Raw genomic sequence first — 27,747 nt, 5'->3', positions numbered from 1 at the left:
TCTTACTATTCCTCTTGTTGTCTGGACGGTTTTTCCCAGTGGGCCCCTGATCTCAGGAACAGGTTGCAGTGGGGTCTGGGCTGGTAGGGCAGCCCAGTAGGAAAGACCCGAGCGGCCCAGGCCTGGAGGTCACCCCAAGGAGCCCTGTAATCAGCTGTAATCAAGCCTGTCCTGCTCCACCCCCTACCTCCCTGGGTATATCAGGGCTGGTCCAGATCCTGGGCTTGGTCTCAACAAAGGAGGGCACTACACTGGGCACCATGGGGAAGGCAGTGAGTGCGGTCAGGGATGGGGGGTGGAGGTTGGAGGCAGGGGCTCTAGTGGGATCTGATGCCTTCTCTGTCCTGCCCGCTCCCCGCCCCCCCAACCCCAGGAGAATTACGAGCTGCACCAGGTAGAGCTGGGTCCTGGCCCTGGTGGGGACATGGCGGCCAAGATGAGCAAGAAGAAGGCGGCCAGTGGAGGGGGCAAGAGGAAGGAAAAGCTGGAGAACATGAAGAAGGAGATGGAGATTGTGAGCAGGGGCTGGGCGGGGCTGGGTGAGGGCAAGGGTGGGGGCCCGGGAGACAGAAAGTGAGTGTGGTGCCCCCTCCATGCAGAATGACCACCAGCTGTCAGTGCAGGAGCTGGAACAGAAATACCGAACCAGTGCAACCAAGGTGAGCTGGGGCAGACAGAGAGGTGGGTGCAGGGAAGGAGAGGAGGGGAGAGAGGAAAACATTAGAAAGGGCCAAACAGGGTTTCCCCGGCGGTCCAGTGGCTAAGACTGCTCCCAGTGCAGGAGGCATGGGTTTGATCCCTGGTTGAGGAACTAAGATCCCACATGCTACAAAGTGCAGTCAAAAGAAGAAAAGAAAAGGCCAAACAGAAAGGGACAAGAGAGGCAGATAAAAAGAAACAGAGAGACAGAAAGGGAGCAGGAAGAGACAGAGGCAGAAGAGCTATTGTTAATGAGAGGAGAGCTCTTGTTAATGAGAGGAGAGCTCTTGTTAATGAGAGGAGAGCCCTTGGTGACCACCATGACCCCCGCCCATCCCCAGGGCCTGTCTGCCAGCCTGGCTGCTGAGCTGCTGTTGAGGGATGGGCCCAATGCTCTGAGGCCGCCGAGGGGCACCCCCGAGTACGTCAAATTCGCGCGGCAGCTGGCGGGCGGTCTGCAGTGCCTCATGTGGGTGGCTGCTGCCATCTGCCTCATCGCCTTTGCCATCCAGGCCAGTGAGGGCGACCTCACCACGGACGACAATGTGAGTGGTGGGTGCTGGGAGCCAGATCTGGGACACAGGGACCTGGGGGACAGAGGATGTTAAGCATGCGACTCAGGATACGAGTGACATAGGATGGGGATCTAGAGACATGGAAAAACAGCTTTAAGACGTGGGTCATGTGGGCTGAAGGACACTGGGCTAAGAGACAGACCCAAGATCACAGGGGATGCAGGGGAGTCTGTGTTGCGGAGATGGAGGACATAGGGAGGAAGACACAGACAGGCAACACTTAAGATATGGTCCTGGGAAGGGACTTCCCTGGCAGTCCAGTGGTTAAGAATTCACCTTCTAATTCAGGGGGTGCGGGTTCGATTGCTGGTTGGGGAGCTAAGATCCCACATGCCTCAGGGCCAAAAATCCCAAACATAAAACAGAAGCAATATTGTAACAAATTCAATGAAGACTTTAACATTAAAAAAAATAAACACCACAGTCCTTGGAAAACAGAGGTCATGAGGGCATGAGACAGACCAAGGACAGAGGGCACAGGGGACACTGGGACTCAGACATGGGGACACAAGGGCATGAGGACAGAAGACTCAGGACACGGCGCATGGAGACACACAAGCTATTAGCCATGGAGCACACGGACATGAAGGATATTGAGATGCAGGACAAGAGCACACTGGATACATGCCAGGGTCAGGACAAGGGACATGGGGGCCCTGGGACATGTGACACTGGACAGAGGATTGAAAGTCACAGGTCATGTGACACAGGATGGGGACTCAAGGGCACATAGACGTGTGGAGGGACCTGGAATTTGGGACCTGGGACATTGGGCGACACAGAACATGGAGCATGAGATCGACAGCACGCATGGAAGTGGCGACAGGAGGGCACAGGGGCTGTTGGGCACAGGGGACAAGGTGGGTCCCCAGCCCCCAGCCACTGGCATTTTCTGTGGCTCCTCCCACAGGGGCTCAGGGCACACAGATTTTGAAAATGCAGACTATGAACCTTGGAAAACAGATAATACAGGACATGGAAACATGAGGCAGAGGACAGTGCAGAACGCAAGACTTGGGGGCATAGGAAAAGGGGACACGTGCCACCAAGCTGCACAGTGATGTGGGGCACGGTCACAGGGCATGGGGCCACAGGGCCAGGAAAGTGGGACCTGTGCCCACCGCGAGCACAGGGCAGTTGAATGTGGGATGTGACGCTCATGGGGACAGGGACACAGGTCTCAGGAAATAGTGCCTGAGGCTTCCTAGTAGAGAGGGGAAAACCATGGAGGTGACCCTGGAGGAAATCACCAGGGGGACCAGAAAGCAGGCAGTGGCCTCAGGCAGGGAGCTTCCAGCCCCTGGTCATTCCCAACCCCTCTGCCTCCCCTAGCTGTACCTGGCGCTGGCCCTCATCGCCGTGGTCGTGGTCACAGGCTGCTTTGGCTACTACCAGGAGTTTAAGAGCACCAACATCATTGCCAGCTTTAAGAACCTCGTCCCCCAGGTGGGCCCCCAGCCCCCAGCCACTGGCGTTTTCTGTGGCTCCTCCCATCAGGCCCAGGCAGCCCTTCACCCCCTGCCCCCAGCTCTCCCCACAGGTCCTCACCTCTCCCCACTTTCACCTCCCCACCTTCCCCCTGCAACTTTCACCCCTGCTCCCTGCGCCCAACTCTGGTGCTCTGGTCCCACAGCAAGCAACTGTCATCCGAGACGGGGACAAGTTCCAGATCAACGCAGATCAGCTGGTGGTGGGCGATCTGGTGGAGATGAAAGGCGGGGATCGAGTGCCGGCCGACATCCGCATCCTCCAGGCCCAGGGCTGCAAGGTGGACAACTCCTCGCTGACGGGAGAGTCTGAGCCACAGACCCGCTCACCCGACTGCACCCATGAGAGCCCCCTGGAGACCCGCAACATTGCCTTCTTCTCCACCATGTGCCTTGAGGGTCTGTGAGGTCCCCAGCCATCCGTCCAGTTGACGACACTGCCTCCGTGCTGCCCTTTGCTGCCTCCACTGCCCCCTTCGCTTCATTTTGAGACCCACTGACTCCCCGACTTGATGTGACTGCTGCCTCTCTAGCTCCCCCTATTGCCTCCAGTGCCTTCCATGACCGTCCCTCTGGTTCACTGCTGCTGCTGTGCAAGCGAACCCCTGCCCCCCACCCCTGCCAGTGCCGCTCACCTGATGCTGAGTTACCCTCTTGGCCCCCCTGCAGGCACCGCCCAGGGCCTGGTGGTGAACACGGGCGACCGCACCATCATCGGGCGCATCGCATCACTGGCCTCAGGAGTAGAAAATGAGAAGACGCCCATCGCCATCGAAATTGAACATTTTGTGGACATCATCGCAGGCCTGGCCATCCTCTTTGGTGCCACATTTTTCATCGTGGCCATGTGCATCGGCTACACCTTCCTGCGAGCTATGGTCTTCTTCATGGCCATCGTGGTAGCCTATGTGCCTGAGGGGCTGCTGGCCACCGTCACGGTGAGCTGGGGACACAGAAGAACAGTGCAGTGAGCTGAGAGGCCTGTCCATCCATCTTTCCAATCATCCAGGCCTCCCTGTATCCTCTCCCTGTCTGTCCATCCATCCTCCATCACCTTTTCTCCTTCTCCCCACCCCCATCTCTCCACCTATCCCATCCATTCAGCAAACACCCACTGGGTCTGCTCTGGCCTGGGTCCTGTGCCACACACCCAACACTCAGAGATGAACAGGGAAGGGCTTTGACAGGAGGAGGCTGAGGCTGGGTGTTGAAAGCTGCTGTGGGCAGCCTTCCATAGTGAGCACCCAGTCCTGGGCCAGTCCAAGAGGAGACTTGGGGAATGTTAGTTTTCTTACTTTGATTGTGCTGGTAAGGAATTGCAGAACCTCAGCTAGGACACCTAAGAGAGGGGCCTGACTACATTTATCCGGACAGACTGGGGAGGCACCCCAAGTGGAAAGCAGAGTGGACAAAAGTTTGGAGGCAAGAAAAAGCCCAGTCTTTGCAGGGGAGTGCTGTGTACGCAGTACTGTGGCAGCTTAACGCTGCATACTGCGGCTGGGGTAAAGGATCCCCAGTGCTGAGAAAGGAGGGAGCTGGGGCGGGGAGCAAGGCTTGATCCCCATGCCTGCATTCCCCACCCTTCCCCCAGGTGTGCCTGTCCCTGACAGCCAAGCGGCTGGCCAGCAAGAACTGTGTAGTCAAGAACCTGGAAGCAGTGGAGACCCTAGGCTCCACCTCGGTGATCTGCTCTGACAAGACGGGGACCCTCACTCAGAACCGCATGACTGTGTCCCATCTGTGGTTCGACAACCACATCCACTCGGCGGACACTACAGAAGACCAGTCAGGTGTGGGGGTGGGGGTGGGGGACAGTGGCTGGGCGGGATCTGGTAGATGGTGGAGATCTAGAAGGGAGCTCTGAAGTTAATGAAAGAAGTCTGGGGAAGGCTTTGCATTAATGGAGAAGGGGCTCCAGCAGTCATCAGGCAAAGGCTGGGTCCTGGGTGGCTAAGCTCCGGGTCTGTGAAGGGGTTTGATATTTACTGGGTCTCCTAAGAGACTTGATACTGGGTCTGGAGAGAAAGCTCCGCCCCGGGGTACGTGGAGGTGTGTGGGTCCCACCCAGGCCGGAATTCAGTCTTGAATCCAGGGGGCTGGGGAACTCGATTCTGGTACGGGAGAGCCCCTTCGCAGCCCCAGCCTGGATGCCTGGCCTCCAGGGCAGACATTTGACCAATCCTCGGAGACATGGCGGGCGTTGTGCCGCGTGCTCACCCTGTGTAACCGCGCTGCCTTCAAATCGGGCCAGGACGCAGTGCCGGTGCCCAAGGTGAGAGCAGCGGGCGCTCAGGGGAGTCGAGGGACGAAGCCTGGGGATCCCGGCTCGCCCCTGACACCTCCCGCGTTCCCAGCGCATCGTGATCGGGGACGCGTCGGAGACGGCGCTGCTCAAGTTCTCCGAGCTGACCCTGGGCAATGCCATGGGCTACCGCGAGCGCTTCCCCAAAGTCTGTGAGATCCCCTTCAACTCTACAAACAAGTTCCAGGTGCGCACCCGCCGCGGCCGGCCCCGCCCACGGTCCAGTCCCGCCCACCACAAGTCCCGCCCATCTAAGGCCCCACCCACATTCCGGGCTGGCCTGCGATCGGCCTTCACTCTCAGGCCCCTCCCTCTACACAGCCAAAGGCCTGCAAGGGCCCGGGCACTCCGCCCGCTCTCAGCTGTCAGGCCCTCGATGCGGAGAAGCTCTCAATCCAAATCCCGCCCCAGTCCAACTCCGACCTAAATTCTGCCCCTTCCGCACGCCCAGGCCCTTATCCAGGCCGGTAGGTCCTCCCCAACCCTCAGCCTCTGCTAAGGACCTGCCCAGCAAGCAAGCCCCTCACGCTCAGTCCCTCCCTGACCCACCCAAGGCTGCTCCCGCAGCGCCTGGGCTCTGTCAGCCCCTCGGTTCCCCAAGCCCCGCCTCTCCCCCTTGACCTCGCCCACAACCTCGCCTCTTCCTCCGCCCACAGCTGTCCATCCACACGCTGGAGGACCCGCGAGACCCGAGGCACGTGCTCGTCATGAAGGGTGCCCCCGAGCGCGTGCTGGAGCGCTGTAGCTCCATCCTCATCAAGGGCCAGGAGCTGCCACTGGATGAGCAATGGCGCGAGGCCTTCCAGACTGCCTACCTCAGCCTGGGAGGCCTGGGTGAACGCGTCTTGGGTGAGACTCCATATCCTGCCCAACCTTCTGCACCAGCCCCAACCCTGACCTTTCCTATCCTTGTTCGACACTTGACCTGCCCCAGTCTACACACTCAACTTTGACTTTCCCTATCTCAGCCCTGATCCCTGTCGTCAATGTCTACCCCACCCAACCTGTCCTCACCTGGATCTTACCTCTCCTGACTCAACCTGTGATCCTTTGATTTTCCCCAACTCTTGCCCCACCCGATGCCCAGTTCTTGTTTTCTTCCTCGTCTGCCTTTCAGCATCCTCCTCCAGACCTTTCGACTTCCTCCAGTCTCTGCCTCAACTCAAGGTTTTCCTCAATCCTTGTTCTGACCTCTGACCCCCTCCCAAGTGTTGTCTTGCTTCCTTAAACTTCCATAACCCCTGCCTTATCTTCCACTTTGCTTGGTGTGTGACTTCTGGCAAGAAGTGTCCCTTCTCCAAACCTGTGTCCTCATTTGCAAGATGAGGATGCTAGTAACTCCCAGAGTGGCTGTGGAGATGAATTCCAACACAGTCGTCTCTCAGTGTCCATAGGGGACGGCTTCCAAGACACCCACCACATTCCCCCCACACCCTTACTACCCCACAGATACCAAAATCTGCAGGCATTCAAATCCCTCATGTAAAATGGTGTAGTATTTGCATATAACCTGTGCACTTCCTTTTGTATCCTTAAAATCATCTCCAGATTACTTGGAGCGCCTGATGCACTAGGTAGGATGTACCTCTGCAAGTAGTTGTCATTGTGTGGCAAACTCAGGTTTTTCTGGAATTTTCTGGAGTTTTTTGGGAATATGTTTGATCTGCAGTTGGTTGAATCTGTGAATGTGGAAGCTGTGGATACAGAGGGCTAAGTGTAATGTGAGTGAAGGATTCAGCACAGGGTCAGGCATTCACAGATGCTTGGTGCAAGATGTGGTTATTTTACTCATCACTTGGTTTTGCTATGGAGAGGTTCACCCAGGACTCCTGTTTGACTTCCTTGTTTTTTGGTCAGGCTTCTGCCAGCTCTACCTGAGTGAGAAGGACTACCCACATGGCTACGCCTTCGACGTGGAGGCCATGAACTTTCCAACCAGTGGCTTGTGCTTTGCGGGACTCGTATCCATGATAGACCCACCCCGGGCCACCGTTCCTGATGCTGTGCTCAAGTGCCGCACAGCAGGCATCCGGGTATGTCCCTGGGGAGAGTATCAGCCGGGGGTGAGAACAGAGGATGACAGTATTTGAGGATGAGCAACCCTGTGACAGAAACCCACCTGAAAACACCTTGAACCACAAAGGAATACATTGGTTCAAGAACTGAAAATTTCTGGGGAATGAAGGTTTGGGTATAGCTGGATCCAGGAGTTCAGTATCTTTAGGAATTTGCCTTTCTCCACGTCTCAGCTCTGCTTTTCTCTCTGCTGGCTTTATTCTCAAGCAGTCCTCCATTTTGGTGGACAAAGATGACCACCACCCAGAAGCTCCAACTAAATAACATCCCACCTGTTTAGCCATCACACCAAAAAAAGAGTGCATCTTTGGCAGTTATGCCACATTCGGTTACATGTTCATCCTTGAACCAATCACTGTGGCTGAGGAATGTCCACTGGGGCAGACAGGGAGAGTGGGTTAATCTGAAGGGGTCAGGGGTCTGCTGGTTCCTCCTTCAGGTGATCATGGTGACAGGTGACCACCCCATCACAGCCAAGGCCATTGCATCCAGCGTGGGCATCATATCAGAAGGCAGTGAGACAGTGGAGGACATCGCTGCCCGCCTCCGTGTGCCCGTGGACCAGGTTAACCGGAAGTAAGTCCCCTTATGTCCTCCTTGTAGTTCTTCCCACACCCCACATGGACTGAGGCCCCAGTGATGTCCTCCCACTTCCCTTTCTAGGGATGCCCGTGCCTGTGTGATTAATGGCATGCAGCTGAAGGACATGGACCCATCAGAGCTGGTCGAGGCACTGCGGACCCACCCTGAGATGGTGTTTGCTCGTACCAGTCCCCAACAGAAGCTGGTGATTGTGGAGAGCTGCCAGAGACTGGTGCGACCCTGACGATGCCGGCAGGCAGATGGGCTGGGCTGGCCCTGGGCTGCACTGTCACTGACCACCCTCCCACTTGTACTCACTGCCTGCAGGGTGCCATCGTGGCCGTGACAGGAGATGGTGTGAATGACTCCCCAGCCCTGAAGAAGGCAGACATCGGCGTGGCCATGGGCATTGCTGGCTCAGACGCTGCCAAAAATGCAGCGGATATGATCCTGCTTGATGACAACTTTGCCTCCATTGTGACAGGCGTGGAGCAGGGTCCGGGCCAGACCAGAGATGGGGGCCAGCAGTGTGGGTGTGGGAGGAAGTGGGCTTAGGGGGACACTGAGGTGCTTGTGGTTCCCCCGCAGGCCGACTGATTTTTGACAACCTGAAGAAGTCCATCGCCTATACGCTGACCAAGAACATCCCTGAGCTGACACCGTATCTCATTTATATCACTGTCAGTGTGCCCCTGCCGCTTGGATGCATCACCATCCTCTTCATAGAACTCTGTACTGACATCGTGAGTCTACGGCCCTGATGCCCCCTCCCATATAGTGCCCAGAGACATATGCTCACAGGCAGGCGTGATAGACAGAGACCATCACGGACAGTCTTAGACTCAGAGTGATACAGATGTGTGTACAACAGACAGCCAGATGTGGACACACAGGCAGGCAGGAAGCTAGCCATGGACAGACTTACAGACATGGACACACAGGTGGACACTCAGGTAGGCACAGACAAACTCAAGGATATGCATGGACTCAGATATGGACACTCAGACAAACAGATTTTAACAGACACAGCTATCTGGCTGAGCTTGGATTGCAGACATTCTCTAACAGACATGGACAGATAAATAGTGTCAGATAGACCTCAAAGCAGACAGACAGAAAAGAGCCTCAGATACAGCCACGAATACAGCCAGATGCACGGTCACGGCACAGATTTATTCAACAGCACTTACACAATGCCTGCTCTGGGCCAGGTATGTGCTAATTACTTCATTTTGTCCTCAGAACTAGTCTATGAGGAGTTTTATTTCACCATCCCCATTTTACCGATGAGCTAATTGAAGCTTAGACAACTTGAGTGGCTTGCCCCAGGTCACACAGCTAATTCAAGCCCAGGCAGACTGGTGCCTCGAACCTCTGTCCTCGGTCAGTACAGTCTGCCGCCACAAACAGACGGGTAGGGGACAGGGAGGAGGCCACAGGTACACAGAGAGGCAGAAGAGATGCAGAGATAGTGACAGAGATAGAGACAGGAGCACAGAGATGCAACAGTAGAGACATAATCACAGCACGAGACGAGAGACAGGAACAACAAGGGAAAAAACAAAGAAAGTAAGGGGCAGAGAGAGACAGAACGTGCAATGGGAAAAGCCGTCAAGACCAGAGGAGCCCAGACCAGAAACAGAGAGGAGGAGGAGGAGGACGGGACAAAGACAGAGACCGAGAGAACACACAATAGCAGCGACAAACCCAGACGTTCCCGTGGAGATGGACACCAGGACAGGTGTGGACACACGTGGAAAGGGCCAGCTGGCCTCAGGCTGTCCGGGCAGGTGTGACTGTGTGACCACTGTGGGCCTCACCTCCTTACCTCAGTTCTGTCCCCGTCCACTGCAGAGGGGGAGGGGGTCCAAAGAGTCAGGGACAGGGGCCCAGGCAAACTGCCAACCCTGGTTCCTTCCACCCCTGGCCAGTTCCCGTCAGTGTCCCTGGCATACGAGAAGGCTGAGAGTGACATCATGCACTTGCGTCCCCGGAACCCAAAGCGGGACCGACTGGTCAATGAGCCCCTGGCTGCCTACTCCTACTTCCAGATCGGTGCGTGCCCGTGGCGGCGGGGTGGGGCGGTGCAGGGCTGTCCTGCGGGACTGCTCACCGCCGTGGGGTCTTTCCCCGGGACTTGGCCTTGCTCTGGATCTTGGTGTCTGCCTTTGATCCCGGGTGTCTGTTGTTTTCTGAGTCTTTGTCTGCACATGATGGCCCCTGTGGTCCCCTGGGTCCCTCCTCCGTCTCTGGCCTCATTCTCCTTGGCCCTGCCTCTGGGTCATTGCCTTTTGTCTCTTCTGGGTCCTCTGGGTGTGTGTCTGTCCCTGCCTCTCCATGTCCTGTCTCGTGTCACTGTCGATCTCTCTTGGAGTCTTTCCTCTGTCTGTCCACGGTTTGTGTTCCTGTCTGTCTCCATGCTATCATTTCTGTGTTCCTGACTCTCTCGGTCTCTCCATCTCTGTCTCCCTGTTTCCTTGCTTCTCACCCAGGTGCCATCCAGTCATTCGCTGGCTTCACTGACTACTTCACGGCCATGGCCCAGGAGGGCTGGTTCCCTTTGCTATGTGTGGGACTGCGGCCGCAGTGGGAGGACCACCACCTACAGGATCTGCAGGACAGCTATGGCCAGGAGTGGGTGAGTCCCTGCCCCTATCCCCTGAGTTTCCAGCGCCACCTTCCTTGAGTGTGGCCCACACTCACTCCTCCATGCATGACTGAGCTCAGCCGGAGCCTCCTGGACACCCAAGCTGCTCTGCCAGTTCTATGGTAAGGGGCCTTTCCCATCACAGTCTCGAGCTCCAGACTCATTTCTGAGGACCCTAGCTGCAGATGGGTCCTCTCTCCGCCCTGACAGCAAGACATGATCTCAGGTGTGGAACCAGGATCCTGCCCCGCCCTCCAGCGTCCTGCAGCAGCATGACTTACACAGAGTATTTGCACGTGTGGCTGACTTAGGTGAAAGCTGGTGCATAGAGAGGCTAGATCTGGCCGGCAGGTGTGTTTAGCTTGCCCTGTGGAGTGACAGATTGGGACATTCCCCTTGAACGTTTACTGTTGTGTTAAGAAAATAGAGCTTGGAACCAGACTGCTTGGGTTCATTGTCTGCCACTGTTCCTCACAGCTATGTGACACTGGGTGAAATCATTTGCCTCTCTCTGCCTGTTTTCCCACCTCTAAAGTGGATAGCCTACTCATGTCTTCGTGACTTTGACCTTATTGATTTTTACAGTGTGGTCCTCAGACCAGCAGCATCCGCAACACCTGGGAACTTGTTTGAAAATCTCAGTTTTTCCCTCAGACCTCTGGGGTCAGAAACTCTAGGGGTGGGACCCATATTTTAACCAGTTCTTCTGGGGATTCTGATGTATGTCAAAGTTTGAATACCACCAATCTACCTCAGAGGATTATTGGAAGGATTCAATGAGATAATACATGCAAAACACTTGGTACCTGGAGCATAGTGAGTGTTCCTTACACAATTAGTGGTATTATAGAAATAGTTATACCGAAGACATGGATTGAACAGTGGCTGCCCCTCTAAATGTGGCTTGTGCCGCATTCCTCAAAGGCCCATCTGGCTCATGTTTGCCATCTTCCCGGGTCCTGGAGTCACCGAACTTTGTATACCCTGCCTCAGGGTTCGAATTCCCTTTGCCCAGGTGCTCCCTTTAGGGTGCCCAGGAAATCCTGCATCCCTCCTTTCATTATGAAGGCAATTGACCTGACCTACTGATTGGCCAGGCACTGACATCTAAGCTCACTAGACCAGGTTTCTAGGCCCTGCACTCTGGGGTCCTGCACCCCTGGCAGACCGTGCATCTCTCCTTTGTCCCCGGCCCGGCCTCTGACACAAGGGATAGAGTATTGAGGGGCTCGTGGCCCCAGGCCCCGTGTGCCTGGCTGGCTGCAGAGGCTCTCCGCCTGGGCTCAGGCTGCTTTTGTTCCCGCTGGGCCCACAGACGTTCGGGCAGCGCCTGTACCAGCAGTACACCTGCTACACCGTGTTCTTCATCAGCATCGAGATGTGCCAGATTGCAGACGTGCTCATCCGGAAGACACGCCGCCTCTCCGCCTTCCAGCAGGGCTTCTTCAGGTGCCCCTGGCCAGCCACAGCCCCGCCCCCACCCTGCCCTCCGAGCCCCAGCAGGTCTTGACCAGGGTTTACTGCAGCCAGCGGACCCCAGCACTGGATGTGCCGGGGCCAGGTGCTAATGTTCCTGATCAATAGCTGGCCAAGAGCCCCCACCCTGTGCATCTCAACCGGCCCCTCCATGTTTCTTCAGCTAAAGGGGTGATGCTGACCACTCCTGGTGTAGGGCCAGCGTCCACTGGGGGAGAGGTGCGAGCTACGCCAGGGTTCGGTGTTTAGAACATCTCCCTGCAGCTGCTATCTGACCCCCTCTGACCCAGCACCCTGATGTCCGTCCAGTCACCATCTCCTCCTGGCCTGTCTTTGTCCCACCCCGCCCCACCTGCAGGAACAGGATCCTGGTGATTGCCATCGTGTTCCAGGTCTGCATCGGCTGCTTCCTGTGCTACTGCCCTGGCATGCCCAACATCTTCAACTTCATGCCCATTCGGTGAGGGGCTGTGAGCTGTGGGCGTCAGGTGGGCCTGTGGGACACACACCTGGGAGGAGCCTTAACCTTGCCATCTCACCTGTGCCTTCAGGTACCAGTGGTGGCTGGTCCCCATGCCCTTTGGCCTCCTCATTTTTGTCTATGATGAGATCCGGAAACTTGGAGTCCGCTGTTGCCCAGGAAGTGAGTGTGGAGCCTAGAAGCCTGGGGATGGAGGGCTGAAACTTTCTTAGAGCTGCTGCGTTGACGTTTGATTTCCAGTACTTGACCTCTAAGCCCTGGACCTGCCGTATGAAACCACCACTGAGCTATCACCTTTGAGCCCCTGGCTCCCACATACTCACCCGAAACCCCCAGCACTGAGTCTCCTTTCTCTCTCTCTCCCCCAGGCTGGTGGGACCAGGAACTCTACTATTAGAAGGGCTGCTGCCTTCAAGTCATCCTCACCCCGCTGTAGTAGGGGTGGAGGTGGGGGACACCTGGGACCCTCTGAACAGCCGCCAAAACATCTGAGCAGTCGAGTTCCAGCCCCATCTGTGCCTGCTCTTGTAGCCCACAACGACTCAACCTCGGAGAGACCTTCCCTACTCCCCTTCCCCACTCCCCCTCCCTAGGCCCAGTTCTCAGAGCTGGCCTCAGGGACGCCCCCACCTGAAGGGGAGGGGGCGCTTTGAAGGGGAGTAGGAGTTCACAGCTCCTACGAGGTGGGTCTCTCCTTAGGACTCCAGGCCAGCAAGTCTTCTTTAAAAACACACTTGTGTCTGCATGATAGTAATAAACCAGCTCACACTGACTGCTTTTATTTGGTGCTGGGCATCGTCATCTTTTTTTTTTTTCTTCATGAGCCCCTTTGTTTCCTACAACTCAGGGGCTGTTTGTTCCAGGCTGTTATCTCCAGTTTCTAGAACACAGCCTGGCACATAGTAGGTACTCAGTAAACGTTGCCTGGGAGAAGGAATTCCCAGTTCTTTGCTGAGAGCGACAGCATTTCTGGGCAAGCTGGTGTGACTGTGTGCACGCTCCAGAGTAGTGCCTTTTAACTGTACCACTACCTAAACACCACCTCTGGGCTCTCCTTTCTCAGTACCCCTTTCCATCTCTGGAGGCTCCTCAGGTGACAGGTGTCAGGTGTCAGAATCATCAGAATTGTTTCTGCCTGAAGCAGCCCCTCCCAGTTCACAGGTTCCTGATTCCACTTACACCTTTGCAGCTGCAGTGGGCACCCTATCGCTGGTTAGTCCCAACCGACTCCTGGAGGCTGAAAGTCACAGGTCCCCTCCTCACACCCCTATCACCTGAAAAGTGAATCCTCCAACTGTTGGAAACTCCCCTGCCCACAGTACCCCCACCCCTACTTTTGCCACTCCTCTCCCCAGTCCTTTTTCCTGCCTCTCTTCCCTGTTTTTTGACAAGTCTCTCTGGCTGGACCCCAGGCTTCTTCCTCATCGGCACAGTCCCCACCCCCCTACCGGCCTCAGCTGTCTCTGCAGTGATGCCCACATCTGCCCCCAGCCTCCTCTGGCATGTTCAAGGGGGCCTACACTGGCCTCTGCATCGTCCTCCAAACCTGCTCCCGTCATTCTGGCTCCTCCTCCCTGGAAACGTCCTCACGGGTGCTCACAAACACACTTCTATTACCCTGGCCTCCTTCCTTTCTCACTGGTCATCTCCCTACTCCCCACCCCCAGCCCACCTGGCAAGATAAAAACACACAGCTCCCCGAACTCATTCCAACCAGTTCTTGTTTCCCTGGAAAGGCCAGCCGCTCTCTTTTAACTTCAAGGACTTTGCTCCTTGAAAAGCAGGGCCTTGACACCCACTTTCTTCTCTTTGCCCCATGAACTCATCCTCTTAAGTCTCAGCCCACACACCCTCTCCTCCAGGAGACAGATAGCCATCTTTTCCCTTCCCAGCCCTTATCACTGTAGTCTAGCCCACCAGGGCCACCATCCCGGCCAGGGTTAACCATCAGTCCTGATCGGTCTGGCCTGCGTGCCCCCATTCAGTCCCTGAACCCCATGAATGCTGGGGCTACTTCACAGACAGATGGCCACCAGTAGAAGGCCTGGATCAGAGTCCCTGCTCAGCTGCTGCTGCTGGTGCTGTCACTTCAGTCCTGTCCGACTCTATGCGACCCTGTAGACGGCAGCCTATCAGGCTCCCCCGTCCCTGGGATTCTCCAGGCAAGAACACTGGAGTGGGTTGCCATTTCCTTCTCCAATGCATGAAAGTGAAAAGTGAAAGTGAAGTTGCTCAGTCGTGTCCGACTCTTCACGACCCCATGGACTGCAGCCTACCAGGCTCCTCCATCCATGGGATTTTCCAGGCAAGCGTACTGGAGTCGGGTGCCATTGCCTTCTCCCTGCTCAGCAGATAGGTTGAATAGTCATTTCTGCAACCTTCCCTCTATGTGCTCAGGGCTAGGTGGGGCATGGGAGGGGCATACGGGAGAAGGCAATGCCCTTATACATCCATGCATGCGGGCTTGGGGAGCGCCCCATCCACCCCCTTTTCATATCAAACTCATGGTGACCTCCCACTCACCTCCCCACCCCATCCCAAGACCCCTGGGAACCCTGTCCTGACTAGGAACAATGAGAAGGATGTGGGCTACATGGTGGTTGCCCCATCTGAAGGTAAATGCTGCCTCTGGAAACACCAAGACTCAGAGTAGAGCTGAACAGATCTGTGTTTGCTGCTTTCCTAGGCCCCGGGTCAAGTAACATTATGGCAGGACTTGAGAGCCTAGTGCAGGGAGGGAGGCAGGGAGGGAGGGAGGGAGGGAGGGAAGGGGCACGCGCTCCATCTCATGCCCTGGGGGATCCCACTGATAACAGCAGGGCTGGGGTGCACCTTCCCACGTGGTCTGGGGTTGCAGCTGGTGGATCTTAAGAAAGCCATTCAACACCTTGCTTCTAATCAATCCCCCTTAGGGAAGGGGAGAGAAAGCGGCAGGAAGCTGGCCTCACTAGACCAGGGAAGGACTGGGATGAGCAGGGTGGTATTCAGGGTAACAGCCACATTGGTGGGCTCTGCTCCTGGGCTGCAGCTGTCTCTGTTCTCCACCCTAAGAAGACTCAGGCCAGGGTTTAATCTGAGGGCCACAAAAACAAGTCAGTGCACTGAGGACCTCAGAATCACAAAACAGACGCTCAAAGATAAAACCAAGGGTCCAGTGGACTGCTCCAGTGTGAGGAGTCCTAGATGGTTGTAAGCAGAGAAGGGCAAACTAGTAAGATGGGGGTTTCAGATAGATTCCCTTAGTTCCCATACCAAAGGTGGATGGAGGGATGGTTTGGGACCAGGAGCTGAGGAGGTGACCAGCCAGGGAAGAGCCATGTGGGACAGGGCCAGGTTAAGGCAGGGAGGAGAAGCCCTCAAGAACCATCTCTTGGATTCTAGCTCCCCTCTGTCACCTGTTCCCTGAGGGCCTAGGCTATGCCACTGCTCAAAGACTGTCTACAAGCCCTCAGCCAACTCAGGGAAAACAAGAAGCAGAGGAGCTGGTCCAGGAACATAGGACGAATCAACGCGGCCTAGTCTCCCGGCTTGTCTACCTGGCTCCAAAACCAAAACGAGGGCCGCTGGGACCCAGGTGAGCACAGTATTGGCAGACAGTTCCAGAGAGAGAAACGGAGGCAGAAACAACTTTCCAAATACTCTTTACTTCACTGAACCTGGGGATGGGGAGAAGGTATGTGAGAGTCTGGGATGCCAAGCCTAGGAGTGCACGTTGACAACGGCGACATACAGGGCCAAGGTGCTGAGGGCCAGCAGCCCCGTCACCAGCGCTCGGGCCAGCAGTGCCGTCCAGCTGCCCAGGGAACAGAGGTGGACGAAGGTCCTGTGAGGAAACAGCACAATGAGGGAGGGAGAAGTGACAACCTGGCCCATCTGGACCCGGCCTCCAACCCCACCCCGCTCACTCCATGACAAAGGCCTTGTAGACGCTCAGGAACATCAGGAGGAGGACTGCTGGCCGGTAAGTGTGGTACAGGTCGTAGCGAGTTATCATCCACACCTGGGCAGAGGCGACGATGTAATGGACCTGGAGGGAAGCGGGCAGTCAGGGCTGGGCCTCCAGAGAAGAGCCACCAGCAGAGGGGGTGTGTGCGGGGTAAGCGGGTGCATACCAGGCTGATGTTGGAGTCGATGCTCATCTGGATGTATTTCCAGTCAAACTCAATGCCCCGAGCTCCCACCCAGAGGGGGATGCAGCTGAGGAAGGCAGAGGGAGGGGTTCTCCAGTACCCGGACACCCTCGGCACCCAGAATCGGAGTGAGCCCCCCCCCCCAGCACCCCCTGGAACCCAGGTGTCCTTTCTCAGGAGTCTGGGCTCCAGGCTGCTGCACACACCGGGACATAATGAGCTCGGCGGTGGCCCAGCCCAGGGCAGCAACCATGATCTTGTATTCCCCCTTGCCGGCATTCCGGGACATGACAAGGTTTAGGCCTATCAGGTCTGCCACGTCCACGCTGGCCTTCATGAACTCCTGTGGGTCAGGTTGAGGCTTGAGTAAGCACAGGTGCCAGGGGCCCCCACTCCTGTACTCCCTCCCCCTCCCTTGCCCCCACTCACCCCAATGAAGTCATAGATGCCGCCTTCCCAGGTGGGAAAGAAAGTGGCCAAGAACAGCATCTGAGACCAGAACACACAGAGGTCACCTCAAGGTGAGGGAAAGCAACCACGTGGATTGGGTGGGAAGTTAGTATGTGGAGGGGAGTACACTGGGGTTCTGCGGGGCGGTGTCCATATGGAAGAGGGATCACCAGAGAGCAGCAAGAAGGCAGAAGCTAGGGTGACTGAGGGCAGGGGCTTGGAAGTCTGGGTTCTGTGGTGATCAGAGGGGATCGAGGTCAGGTCTGGAGGCGCCGCGGCTGGTTATCTACCAGGGCAGTGGTAGCAGTGTTGGGACTTGGGGTTAGTCAGCGGCTCTTAGTAGTTAGTATCCAAAACCCTCTTGGCCATGTAATCGAATGTTCTCAGTGTTACTAAAAGTGCTATACAAAAGTTGCTCGGGGACCTCTCCTCGGGTTCCAGCCCTTCCAAGCCCGGCTTCCCTAGGCATTCTGGAGCACCCAGTTGGGGTGCGGGAATGGCCCCACCTCCGGGGTCCGGGCAGGGGCAGAGACGAGGGTCCCCCGAGCCCTAGCGCGGCACCGCTGGCGCCCTCACCTTGCACAGCTGCACGAACAGGTAGGTGACCCCGGCCTGGACGCACTTCCAGAAGGCGTTGTACTCCGACCTGCGAGAGTGGGCGGTGAGGGGTCGGCTCGACCCGCGGCACCCGCTTCCCACCGCCCCGCGGCTTCCCCGCACTCACAGGCCGCTGCACTTGTAGGTGATGAAGTAGGGGAAGTAGGCCAGGGCGAAGCAGTTCCCGAAGTGGAAGAGCGTCATGACGCCGGCCGCCCGGCCCGCCGGAGCGCGCCTCTCTGCCTCGGCGGCCTGGCGCCCGAGCCCGGGCCTGGCGCCCACCTGCCTCTGCCGCGGCCCGCGCGGCCTTCTGGGAGCCGGAGTCCGTGGCGCGGCGCGCTGACGTCATCCGGCTCCGCCGCGGCGCCCGGGGGCGGCCAGCGAGGAGCCTGGTCCGGAGCTGGACCCCGTGCCGTCCCGGCCTCTCTGGAGCGGCTCTTGGGGTCTGGTTGCCCGGATCGAGCGAGCGCATGCGGAGCGGCTCTGGATCCCGGACCCGACCCCGTCGTGACCGGCGCAGAGACATGGCGCGCAACTGTGAGCACTCTGGGTTTTTATTTTACCACTGGCCCAGCGGCACAGGCCCCTCGCGCGGGGACGCCCACCTTTCCCCGGGGGGCCGAGGACGGGGATGAGAAACAGGTTCCGGCCCGAGAGCACTGGGAAGCAGGGGTGGGTCAGCCTGTTTCACTTGTCTCTGCTGAACATGTAGCGGACGAGGTCCACCACCCGGTTACTGTAGCCATATTCATTGTCGTACCTGGGGAGGGAGGGATGGAGGGGGTTCAGGGGATCCTTTCCGACCACTCCCACTCTGCCCACCACGGTCTCTGACCCCTTCCCCTTTTACCAGGAAATGAGCTTCACGAAGTTGTCGTTGAGCGCGATGCCGGCCTTAGCATCGAAGATAGACGAGTGGCTATCGCTAAGGAAGTCCGTGGACACGACCTGAATATCAGAATTTCAAAGATAAGCGTGGGTCGCAGAAGAAGGACCTTCAGGAGCTCAGTCTGTTGGGCGCACAGTGTTTGATGGAGCCCCGCTCTGTCCAGGTTCTGGGGACAGGGTATAGGGAGACTCATGGGGGGCATTGCAGGTAGGGGCCAAGCTAAAGGATACAGACTGCAAACAGCCTTTGATGCTGCACCAACAGACATCTCTTCCTGGGAATCCTGCAAGGGGGATGAGTCGCCAGAGGCCCTTGAGGGAAGGTGGTGAGCCTGGCTCTGGACGACTAGGAGGATCTGGTCAGCTCCACCCCTCAGTAGGGTCTGAGGTGGAAGGAACTGGAGCATGAGGCCCCTGGGGGTTTGACCCTAGCATGGTGGAAGGCTACAGGAAGGTTTCCAGCTCTGAGGATGATGTGATCTGATTTCTTTAAGAGATCCCGGCAGCTTTGGGAGGGATCTAAAGGGATCTAAAGGAGCTAAAGCAGGGAGACAGCACCAAAGTGGACTGATGGAGCAGAGGGAGGTGATACCCATTCCTCACAGGGAAGGCCATGGGCCGTGGCTGGCCTAAAGCAAAATGGGAGTCCTTGTCTTGTTCACTAAGCATGGTGTTGAACACCTGCTGTATGCCAGGCCCTGGAAGATGGCTGGAGCTATGGAAGTGAAAAAGGAGTCCCAAGGTCACTACTGTCTTGGAGTGTTCATGCTAGCAGAGCCAACAGTGACCATGAAATGACATTTCAGGTAAGGACAAGGGCCACAAAAAGAGGTGAGAGATTTAAGTAGTGACTTGGAGAAGGTGAGGACGCACTGTGTGGCTACTTGAGGGAACAGCAGTCCAGACCAAAGGGGAGCAAGTACAGAGACCCTGATTTGGTGGGGAGAGCTGACCTTCCCAGCCCTGCAGGTCCTATTTTAATATGCTGCAAACAACTCCTTTAAATGGAAAACCATGCTCCCTCCCCAGAGGGCTCTTCCCAGGGTCCCTTCTCAGCCCCCACCTCATCCTCCGTGTAGGCAAGGATGCCAGCCATGGGCCCCTTGGCTGCTGCTTTGATGGCATCTTTGATGGCTGAGTATGGGGTAGGCTGGGCCAGGCGGCAGGTCAGGTCCACCACAGACACGTCTGGGGTTGGCACTCGGAATGCCATTCCTGTCAGCTTCCTGAAGAATCCCACAGCAGGGGCAGGAGTCAGAACCCAGGGGCCTCGCCACCATTCCCCCTTGTCTCTGCTTTCGCCACACTGGAGACCTCCAGGATTGGGGGCCAGTCCAGTCCTTCTGGGTACGCCCTCGCCCCAGTTGCAGCCTCATGCCCTCATACCCTTTGAGGTCTGGGATGACTTTGCCCACGGCCTTGGCAGCCCCCGTGGAGGCTGGGATGATGTTCTGGTGGGCGCCCCGTCCGTCTCGCCAAGCTTTCTTCGACGGCCCATCTACTGTCTTCTGGGTGGCCGTGTAGGAATGGACTGTGGTCTTGGGAAGGAAGAGGGCCAAGGTGAGGCCTTCCTGGCTCCTAGGCTTCTTCTTCCCAGGCCCAGGGTTAGCAGTCCAGGTGTGGAGGTTGGCAGGGCCACAGCCACCCAGGAGGGGCACATGCAGGCAGGATCCAGGGTTCAAAGGATGTCACCACTGGTGGGCTTCTCCCCACACAGAAAACCAGTCTCTCCCTGTTAACTCCACACACGAAGCAAGTACAGGAGGAAGAGGTACCGGTTCCCAGCTGGGTCTCCTGCCCCGCCCCTTTTCCCCAGCTTACCATCAGGCCTTCCAGAATCCCAAATCGTTCATGGATGACCTTGGCGAGGGGGGCCAGGCAGTTGGTGGTGCAGGACGCATTGCTGAAACAGCCAGGAGTGCCAGGGCACTGTGAGGTGAGCCGCAGAGCCGCCCCTCCCCCCTTACCTGACCTTCAGGGTTTGCACACCGACTTGGTTTGCTGAAAACTTGGGCTGGGGATGAGGGAGCAGTGGGGAGCGGAAGCTCCCCAAGCATGTTCTGAGAACATTTCTAACTGATGGCTTTAGGGTAACATGAACAAGAGGGCTGCTAAGACCTTGGGAAGGAGAAGTGGAGTGAAGTGAAGACAGCACCAGGGGGCGAGGGGGAGTGGTGAGGGTGAGAGGATTCCTATCTCCCTCACCCCCCACCCCCAGGCTTGTCCGTCAGGCACACCCTGCAGAACATTGCTGCCCATACGTCGTTACCTGACGATTTTCATGGAGCTGGGGTTATATTCCTTTTCGTTCACCCCCATGACAAACATGGGTGCGTCTGGAGAGGGCGCACAGATGACCACACGCTGGGCACCTGCCTCGATGTGGGCCTAGAGAAGAAGCAGAGTGTCATGAGGCACTTCGAGTGCCACCCCACCCAGGCAGCCCCGGGTGTCTCCTCCCAACTTACCTTAGTTTCCTCTAAGGACAGGTACACACCGGTGGCCTCCACCACAAAGGGGCTCCCGACAGACTTCCAGGGGATTTCTCTGGGCTGCTTGCTGAGGAGGGGCGGCAGCGCTGTCAGTAGGTCTCTCCCCTGCCTGGCCTCCCCTTCACAGTCCCTGGCCTTCACCATTTGAGAAAGGCTGACCCGAGGCCTTCCTGCCAGGCCATCTGGCAGGAATGAGCGGCTTCCCCGTCTCCCCGGGCACCATGCGTGGTTCTTCTCACTCTGTGGTCATCTGGCAGGTCCCCCTTTTCATCATCTGACCCAAGCAGCTCTTCTCTTATCCCCCCCTCCCCCGCTTTGTCTGCCTTCCAAGTTGGGGAAAGGGCCCTTCAACAAATTCCTCTGCAGCAACTGGGGAGCTGGCATGCGGCAGAGTCAGTGACCCTGGAGACCCCAGCCCCCTCCCCTAGGTTGTCATGGGCCCTGCCCTCCTGCCCAGGGGCCTGTTTTGAGGATTCTATTCATTCGTTCTTCAAGGAAGTACTGAGTCTACCCACTGGGCCTGTGCCCACAGATGCCAGAGCAACAGTGGTACTGCAGACTGACAGGGCCCTCCCTGCGGGAGTGCTGCATGAGGCTCCTTGGGAGGAGGACCTTCCTGGTGCTCTCTGCACACCTCTGGCCCTTCTCCCTGCTCTGGCTGTGGTGGGTATGATCAGCATCCCCATCAGACACACGAGGAGACCAAGCTTTGTTCCCTTGCCCAGGGTCACACAACAGGAAGGTGGGGGAGCAGGATAAAGTACACACATAAGTCACACTGCTTGTGCAGACATGCCAGAGGGCATCCATGGTGCTGTAATGCAGAGCAGTGGGGCACACACTGAGGGGCGCCTGTGTGGGGGCGGAGCAGCCCTGGGAGGGTACCCTAGGGGACAGGGATAATGGTGCCCAGGCCCAGGAAGGAAAGGACTCTGAGCAACAGCTGCTCTGCTGGAATCTGGAATTGTTTTTGCTGTCATGGCTTCAAATTGGGGTCAGACAGCTTCTCTCACTCTGACTTTCCAGTCCTCACCTCCACCCACACCTGGCCACCGATGGACAGCAGGGCTGAGAGTGGGCCTGCTGGGAAGAGCCCTGGGAAGGCTGTGGATCTTGCCTGCGGCTGGAGAGGGCTTGCGAACGTGCATGTGTGTAAAATGGAAGGCAGCCACAGGGCCAGCAGTGGCTAATTTACCTTAGATAAAGTAGATTTACTGATTCCCATTTTATGAATTTTAATTTTTTTTTTTTTGGTATTTTGAAAATGTATTTGAAGCTTAGTAAACATCTACTTGTTACTGATTTTGACTTGCTAAGTCGCTTCAGCCGTGTCCGACTCTGTGACCCCATGGATGGCAGCCCACCAGGCTCCCGTCCCTGGGATTCTCCAGGCAGGAACACTGGAGTGGGTTGCCATTTCCTTCTCCAATGCGTGAAAGTGAAAAGTGAAAGTGAAGTCGCTCAGTCATGTCCGACTCTTAGCGACCTCATGGACTGCAGCCCACCAGCCTCCTCCGTCCATGGGATTTTCCAGGCAAGAGTACTGGAGTGGGGTGCCGTTGCCTTTTCCTACAAGATTTTGACTTACTAGATTTTAAACATCTTTAAGGGACTTCCCTGGTGGTCCAGTGGTTAAGAATCCACTTTGCAATGCAGGGAACATGGGTTTGAGTCCTGAGGTAGGGGAACTAAGATCCCACATGCATCAGGGCAACCACTGAGCCCATGGGCTGCAACCAAGACCTGAGGTAACCAAATAAATATTTCACAAATACATCTTTAGATAAAGGAGGAGTGTTTGTATCAGTGAGAACTGGGTGAAGTGGGTTCTAACAGGTGCTGGAGCAGGGTTCCAAGAGGTTGATCGCCAGTGTGTCTTTGGTGACATGGGGCTGGGGCATGGGGCACATGATGGGGAACCCCGTCGGCAGCTGGGATTTTGTATGTGGGGTGATGGGAAAGCCACTGGAGGATTTAAGTGGGGATGGGGGGTAACCAGTCCAGCTGTTGAAGAAGGGTTCTGTGGCTGCTATGTAGGAACTGAATGGAAGTAGTTGGCTAGATGGTGATACTGTTTCCTGGGCAGGGGAATAAATAGATTGAAGGGTTGAAGGATAATCAAGAGTTGAATTTTAGACAGGTTGAGTTGATAGGCCTGAGAGAAAACACACATATGTATTAAATAAAAAGTGTTTTGAGTACAGTGGGGCATCTTTCTAGATCAGTGCTTCACCATTCTAGGGGTCAGGCGCTTCTCCGAGATCACCTCTCCAAACCAGTACCCGGAAGCATATGCACATACAGTTTGGGGGGTTACAAACTGAACCCTACATGAGAGCCTGGAATCCTTTTCTAATCACCTCTACAACCCCTGCATTAGTATGTTTCAGCTTGGCATCAGACAGCCGCCCTTACCACTGGAAAACACTGATCTCATTGTTATCGACGACCAGTCGTCCATTCTTGTGTTCCACGCTCCCCTTGTATCGCCCATGGGTGGAGTCATACTTAAACATGTACACCTGCAGGAGACAGAATGACTTCTAGTCCTGGGGTGGATGGGGAGTGAGCAGTGGCCCCCACCCCGTGAGGGGTCCACCGGGCAGCTGGGAGCCTTCCACAGAGCTCCCCCGAACCCCTTCGCCACTCCGGTCCCACTGTCTCCCACCCTGCCTTTTGTCTGCTGCTCACCATGTATTCCAGGTCAATGAATGGGTCGTTCACTGCTACCACCTTAACGCCCTTCTCCATGCAGGCACGCAGCACTAGGCGACCGATGCGTCCGAATCTGCCAAGGAGAAGGCTGGGGGTTTGTCCTCAGAGTTCCCAGCCAGCAGGCAGAGGAGGGGGGTGGGACGGAGGGGCTAAAAGAGGCCTGCTCGGGGACTGGGTGGGATGTCTCAATCTGGGGAAGACGGTCGCATCCCTGTGTGGGCCAGTGTCATTTTGCTCACACGATCTCGCCCGTTTCCACCACTTTTTGTGTTTCTCTGCCCCTGTGTCCTCTCACCCCTATTCCTCACTTCATAGCTGGATGCATCCTGTAGAACTTCAGGTCAGATTATGTCTCTCAAGCTGAAAAATGAAAACCTCTATCCCCGTCTATCAGTAAAACCAGATCCAAACTCCTCACCACGGTCCTCCAGGCCCCTGTGTGGCTTTCTGCCATCCTCCGTCCTCTTCTCCTTTGTTAGTGCCGCCCCCCACCAGCTGTGCTGAATTCCTGTCTGTCCTTAGAACACTGAGCTGCCCCCTACACCCCATAGCCATTGCTTGCTGCCCCATTGTCACTCAGGGCATTGTCGGACTCCAGTGTCACTTCCCAGAGGCCTTCCTTGAGTCCCTGGCTAACATAGCCCTCTTCAATCTTACTCTCCCCCCAAGTTCCACACTGTTCACCACTGAGCTGCCGTGTTCCGTATTCATTGACTTTCTGCCCAAATGTGAGCTCTCTGAAGGTGGAGTCCTCTTGACTTTATCCCTGTGTTTCTCCAGGATGGGCAGGATGAAAGCATTGGTAAGACATGAGGAAAAGCCCGCTTTAGTAATAGAGAGTCGTCGTTTAGTCGCTATGTCATGTCCGACTCTGTGGTCCCATGGACTGTAGCCCACCAGGTTCCTCTGTCCATGTCCATGGGATTTCCCAGGCAAGAATACTGGAATGGGTTGCCGTTTCCTTCTCCACGGGATCTTCCCAAACCTGGGATCAAACCCAGGTCTCCTGCATTGCAGACAGATTCTTTAGCTGAGCCACCAGGGAAGCCCAACTGGGTAGAGCTTTAGGGGTAGGCCCTAAAGCTTTGGGAACCGCTCAGGGGTGACTCACCCATTGATGCCAACTATCAGCTCCCGAACCTTCTTAGGTGCAGGAGGGGGCGGTGGTGGTGGAGGTGGTGGGACTTCCTCCTTGACTGGCTCCGGCTGGGGCTGGGGTGGGGGCTCAGGCTCAGCTTCAACCCTGGGCGCCGGTGGGGGCGGTGCTCTGGTTACTGTTGGGAGCAGGGGAGAGGGACAGTGAGCTAATGAGCTGCATCATCACTGCGACAGAACGAGCCATCTTTGCCACTCAGGATCCGCTGCTGGCTTCTGGCACCTAGTGGCCAAGTGTCGAGCCCAGTGTTTCCCAAAACTACCTAATCCAAAGAGAGAATAGGGGTGTGGGCTTGCTTTAAAATATCAGTGCCAGGGCCTCTTCCCTGGGGATTCTAATTCAGCAGATGTGTACTTTTAACAGCTGCTTGGGGTGATGGTCTCGTGGCCTCCTGTTCCTCCTCTGTAAAATGGAGATGATAATGGTACTTCTCGCAGAGGATCACTGTAAGGATTAAATGAGGTGACACAGGTAGTGCTTGCAAGAGAGTCTGGGAAACATGCCACACTTAATATTTGGAAGATTGTTTCCCAGACTTATCTGCTAATTGGTCTAGTCCAGTGGTCCCCAAAGTGTTTTGGTAAGGATCACAGGAAGACCTCTTCCTAGGGAAATCTGACTCTGTGGGTCTGCACTGAGCCCCAGGAATCCTGTTTCCAAGGTGATTCTTATCCTCAGAAACACAAGTCCATCGTAACATATCAAACAAATGGAAACCCCTATCCGCTTCTGCTTCTCCACACATGCGTGTCCACATCCATACTGTGTTTTAAACACCTATGCTTGAAGCTGTGTTGTCTGAGCTACAGTTGAGGGCTTGATGTGGGGAGGAGGGACCTGGTGGAGACAGCAGTCAAGGGACCCTGGCTGGCAGAGGGTTTCAAGCTGGGGGTCAGGCCTGGATATCAGCCCTGGCTCAGCCATCTGCCAGCTGAGTTGTCTTGAGCAAGGTAATGAAACTAGCCTGTTTCCTGGTGTCACACCGACCCTTCACTTGGGGGCTACTGTGAGGACTCAGCGAGATCTCAAGGCACAATCGGTGCTGGTTTTAATAGAGGGGAGAATGTCTGACACTTAGTGTATTCATGAGGAAAGGGAGATGGAAGGGATTGGAGAGAGACTGGAGGATGAAGGTTGGAGTTGTGTTTGGCACCAGAATCAAAGGGACTTTGGAGAGAGTGGGATTAGGAGCTGGGGGTCAGCCGACCTCTCTTCTAATCTCTCCAATTTGCCAAAGACCTTGTGACCTGAGGCTGGGCTGTGTGTGTTTCCAGTACCGCTACAAGTTCATAAAACTATTGGTCAGTGTTATTGGTGGTTATTGGTGACTTTAAGAATGTCTCTATTCCTTTGTGTTCTGTTTCTGCTTCCGTGAAAAGGGGGGATTTCTTCATATGGTGAAGAGTAGGGATCTGAGCCTACTCTGTGACCTTTCAGGAGAAACCCCAGCTGGTCCTTCTTTTGCAACTTCCCCCAGGCTTGCCTTCTTCCCTCTGCTCCTGGACCGGGTACATGGGCTGGGAAGGAAGAGCCTGGGGCAGCTTCAGTGATGAAGCCTCATCCAGTAGGTGAAACACGGTACTGGGCGCGCTATTATTTACAATGACGCTCCCATTTCCTGGTGCCACCAAGGCTAGGTGCTGTGCCGAGCTCTTCATGTGCATCAGCTCACTGAATCCTGTGAGGCATGCGCTGTACACCCACCTTGCCGAGGGGAAACCGACGACTGAGATCACTGAGCGAGTGATAAGCAGGGAGAGGGGTTCAAGGCCTACAAACCCGTTCCAGGGTCTCCAGGACTCTGGAGCCCCGCCCAAGCCTCGCCGACCGCGGCCCTGCCCACACCCCTGAGGTGCGGAGGCTGCGAGCCGCCTAGCCTTCAGTCGGTAAGGGGGCGGGGAGGGAAGGGGGTGAAGATCCCGGGTGCCCCCTCGTAGACCCGGCTCCTGCCTCCGCCCAGGCCGGTTTCTACCCTTCCATGGCGGTATTGGCGCAGAGCCCAGCCTGGAGGCGGGGGTCCCCTTCTCCTCCACCACCGTCATAGAACGCACTTTGCCCACAAACCAGGTGGTGAGGAGAGTGGGGCTGCGGGGAGCGAAGGCAGCGAGTCAGGATGGAAGAGCCCCCGACCGGCAAGCGGTCCCTCACCCCGCGCCTCCTGTCCGGCTCTTGGTGGACGCTACCGGGGCGCCTCCCGCCGGCAGGGACTCGGACCCACCGCCCTTTCTTCCCTCCCAGGGGTCGCTCCGCCGCCTCCCTCACCAGGGCACGGCGGTCGCAGCAGCTGGACAACGGTGACATTGGTGAGGACGATGTCGCGTTTCGACATGGCCTTCTAAAGTTTCATGGCCCAGCCAGCTGCCCTGGCGCTCGCGGAGATGTTACTGCTTGACGGGGCTCAGGGCTGGAGGGACCGAACGTCTTACCGTGACGTCCTGTGACGTCACAGAGGAGCCGGGGTGAAGGCCCAGTCCCAGCCGAGGCACGTGGCCGCGGCCGTGTCCCACCCTTCCAAGACCACCCCTGGCGTCTCGAATGGAATCCAGCATTTTGCACTGACCTTCAAAGCCCTTCCTCTGTTCTTTCTTCTCCTTGGGCACACGGGCTCTATGCTCTTCTGGACCCTTCTCCGGATAGTTATCCTCGCTATTTCTTTTTGCCTGGAAGTCCTGTGTTTATTCATTCGTTCTGGCATTCATTCCAGTTCTTCCCTTGGCAGCCTCTTGGTTTCCCTCAGGTGCCGTGCTCTAAGAGAGTTCCTCCTAACTCCGCATCTAAAGTTCTCTCCTTTCTCAGTCACTGTCTGCCATGACCATTACTCCTGTCATCCAGGAATCTTTGTTTGACTTCCCATCCTGGGTTACGTACGAAAATGTGCCAAACTGCTTTAGGGTTATACTCTATAATTTTCTTTTCCTCCCAGCATATGTCTCTCTCTAAAGACCATTTTATTTACCCATTTTTTTTCCTTGCAAATTGTCTCTGCCCATTAGA

The 27,747-nt window shown here is 56.3% G+C and overlaps 3 protein-coding genes across 5 annotated transcripts; 1 reads left to right on the top strand and 2 right to left on the bottom strand.

Annotated features, from left to right (window-relative positions):
* The first annotated feature begins 260 nt into the window (after window positions 1-260).
* Window positions 261-12,722, top strand: ATP4A (ATPase H+/K+ transporting subunit alpha). Its single transcript, XM_068991653.1, has 22 exons — window positions 261-272; window positions 374-514; window positions 600-659; window positions 1,041-1,244; window positions 2,607-2,720; window positions 2,908-3,160; window positions 3,431-3,699; window positions 4,353-4,551; window positions 4,924-5,033; window positions 5,116-5,250; window positions 5,720-5,912; window positions 6,921-7,096; window positions 7,579-7,715; window positions 7,803-7,953; window positions 8,049-8,217; window positions 8,310-8,464; window positions 9,653-9,776; window positions 10,214-10,359; window positions 11,684-11,817; window positions 12,203-12,304; window positions 12,396-12,487; window positions 12,694-12,722. The coding sequence occupies exons 1-22, from the start codon at window positions 261-263 to the stop codon at window positions 12,720-12,722; spliced, it is 3,105 nt and encodes a 1,034-aa protein (XP_068847754.1).
* Window positions 12,723-15,984: 3,262 nt separating this feature from the next.
* On the bottom strand, window positions 15,985-17,780 carry TMEM147 (transmembrane protein 147). Of its 2 annotated transcripts, XM_068992802.1 has the most exons (7): window positions 17,630-17,780; window positions 17,482-17,551; window positions 16,885-16,944; window positions 16,662-16,798; window positions 16,438-16,522; window positions 16,231-16,352; window positions 15,985-16,148 (listed from the first exon to the last, which is right to left on the bottom strand). In XM_068992802.1, exons 1-7 carry the CDS (start codon window positions 17,704-17,706, stop codon window positions 16,025-16,027), a joined length of 675 nt encoding a protein of 224 aa, XP_068848903.1. In that variant the 5' UTR covers window positions 17,707-17,780; the 3' UTR covers window positions 15,985-16,024. The 2 variants fall into 2 exon arrangements, with proteins under 2 accessions (XP_068848903.1, XP_068848904.1); XM_068992803.1 differs by lacking the exons at window positions 16,438-16,522; window positions 16,662-16,798.
* Window positions 17,781-18,189: 409 nt separating this feature from the next.
* GAPDHS (glyceraldehyde-3-phosphate dehydrogenase, spermatogenic) lies at window positions 18,190-27,082 on the bottom strand. 2 transcript variants are annotated; one of them, XM_068992370.1, is made up of 11 exons: window positions 27,016-27,082; window positions 24,709-24,871; window positions 23,574-23,670; window positions 23,298-23,404; window positions 20,859-20,949; window positions 20,660-20,778; window positions 20,212-20,293; window positions 19,777-19,928; window positions 19,454-19,616; window positions 18,353-18,450; window positions 18,190-18,262 (listed from the first exon to the last, which is right to left on the bottom strand). In XM_068992370.1, the coding sequence occupies exons 1-11, from the start codon at window positions 27,080-27,082 to the stop codon at window positions 18,190-18,192; spliced, it is 1,212 nt and encodes a 403-aa protein (XP_068848471.1). The 2 variants fall into 2 exon arrangements, with proteins under 2 accessions (XP_068848471.1, XP_068848472.1); XM_068992371.1 differs by having other exon boundaries at window positions 24,709-24,862.
* Between the last annotated feature and the right edge of the window lie 665 nt (window positions 27,083-27,747).

The sequence above is a fragment of the Capricornis sumatraensis genome, chromosome 20 (genome assembly GCF_032405125.1).
Source record: "Capricornis sumatraensis isolate serow.1 chromosome 20, serow.2, whole genome shotgun sequence".
Taxonomy (NCBI): Eukaryota; Metazoa; Chordata; class Mammalia; order Artiodactyla; family Bovidae; genus Capricornis; species Capricornis sumatraensis.
Note: the sequence above shows the minus strand (reverse complement) of the source record. Positions and strands in the feature narration are given on the sequence as shown.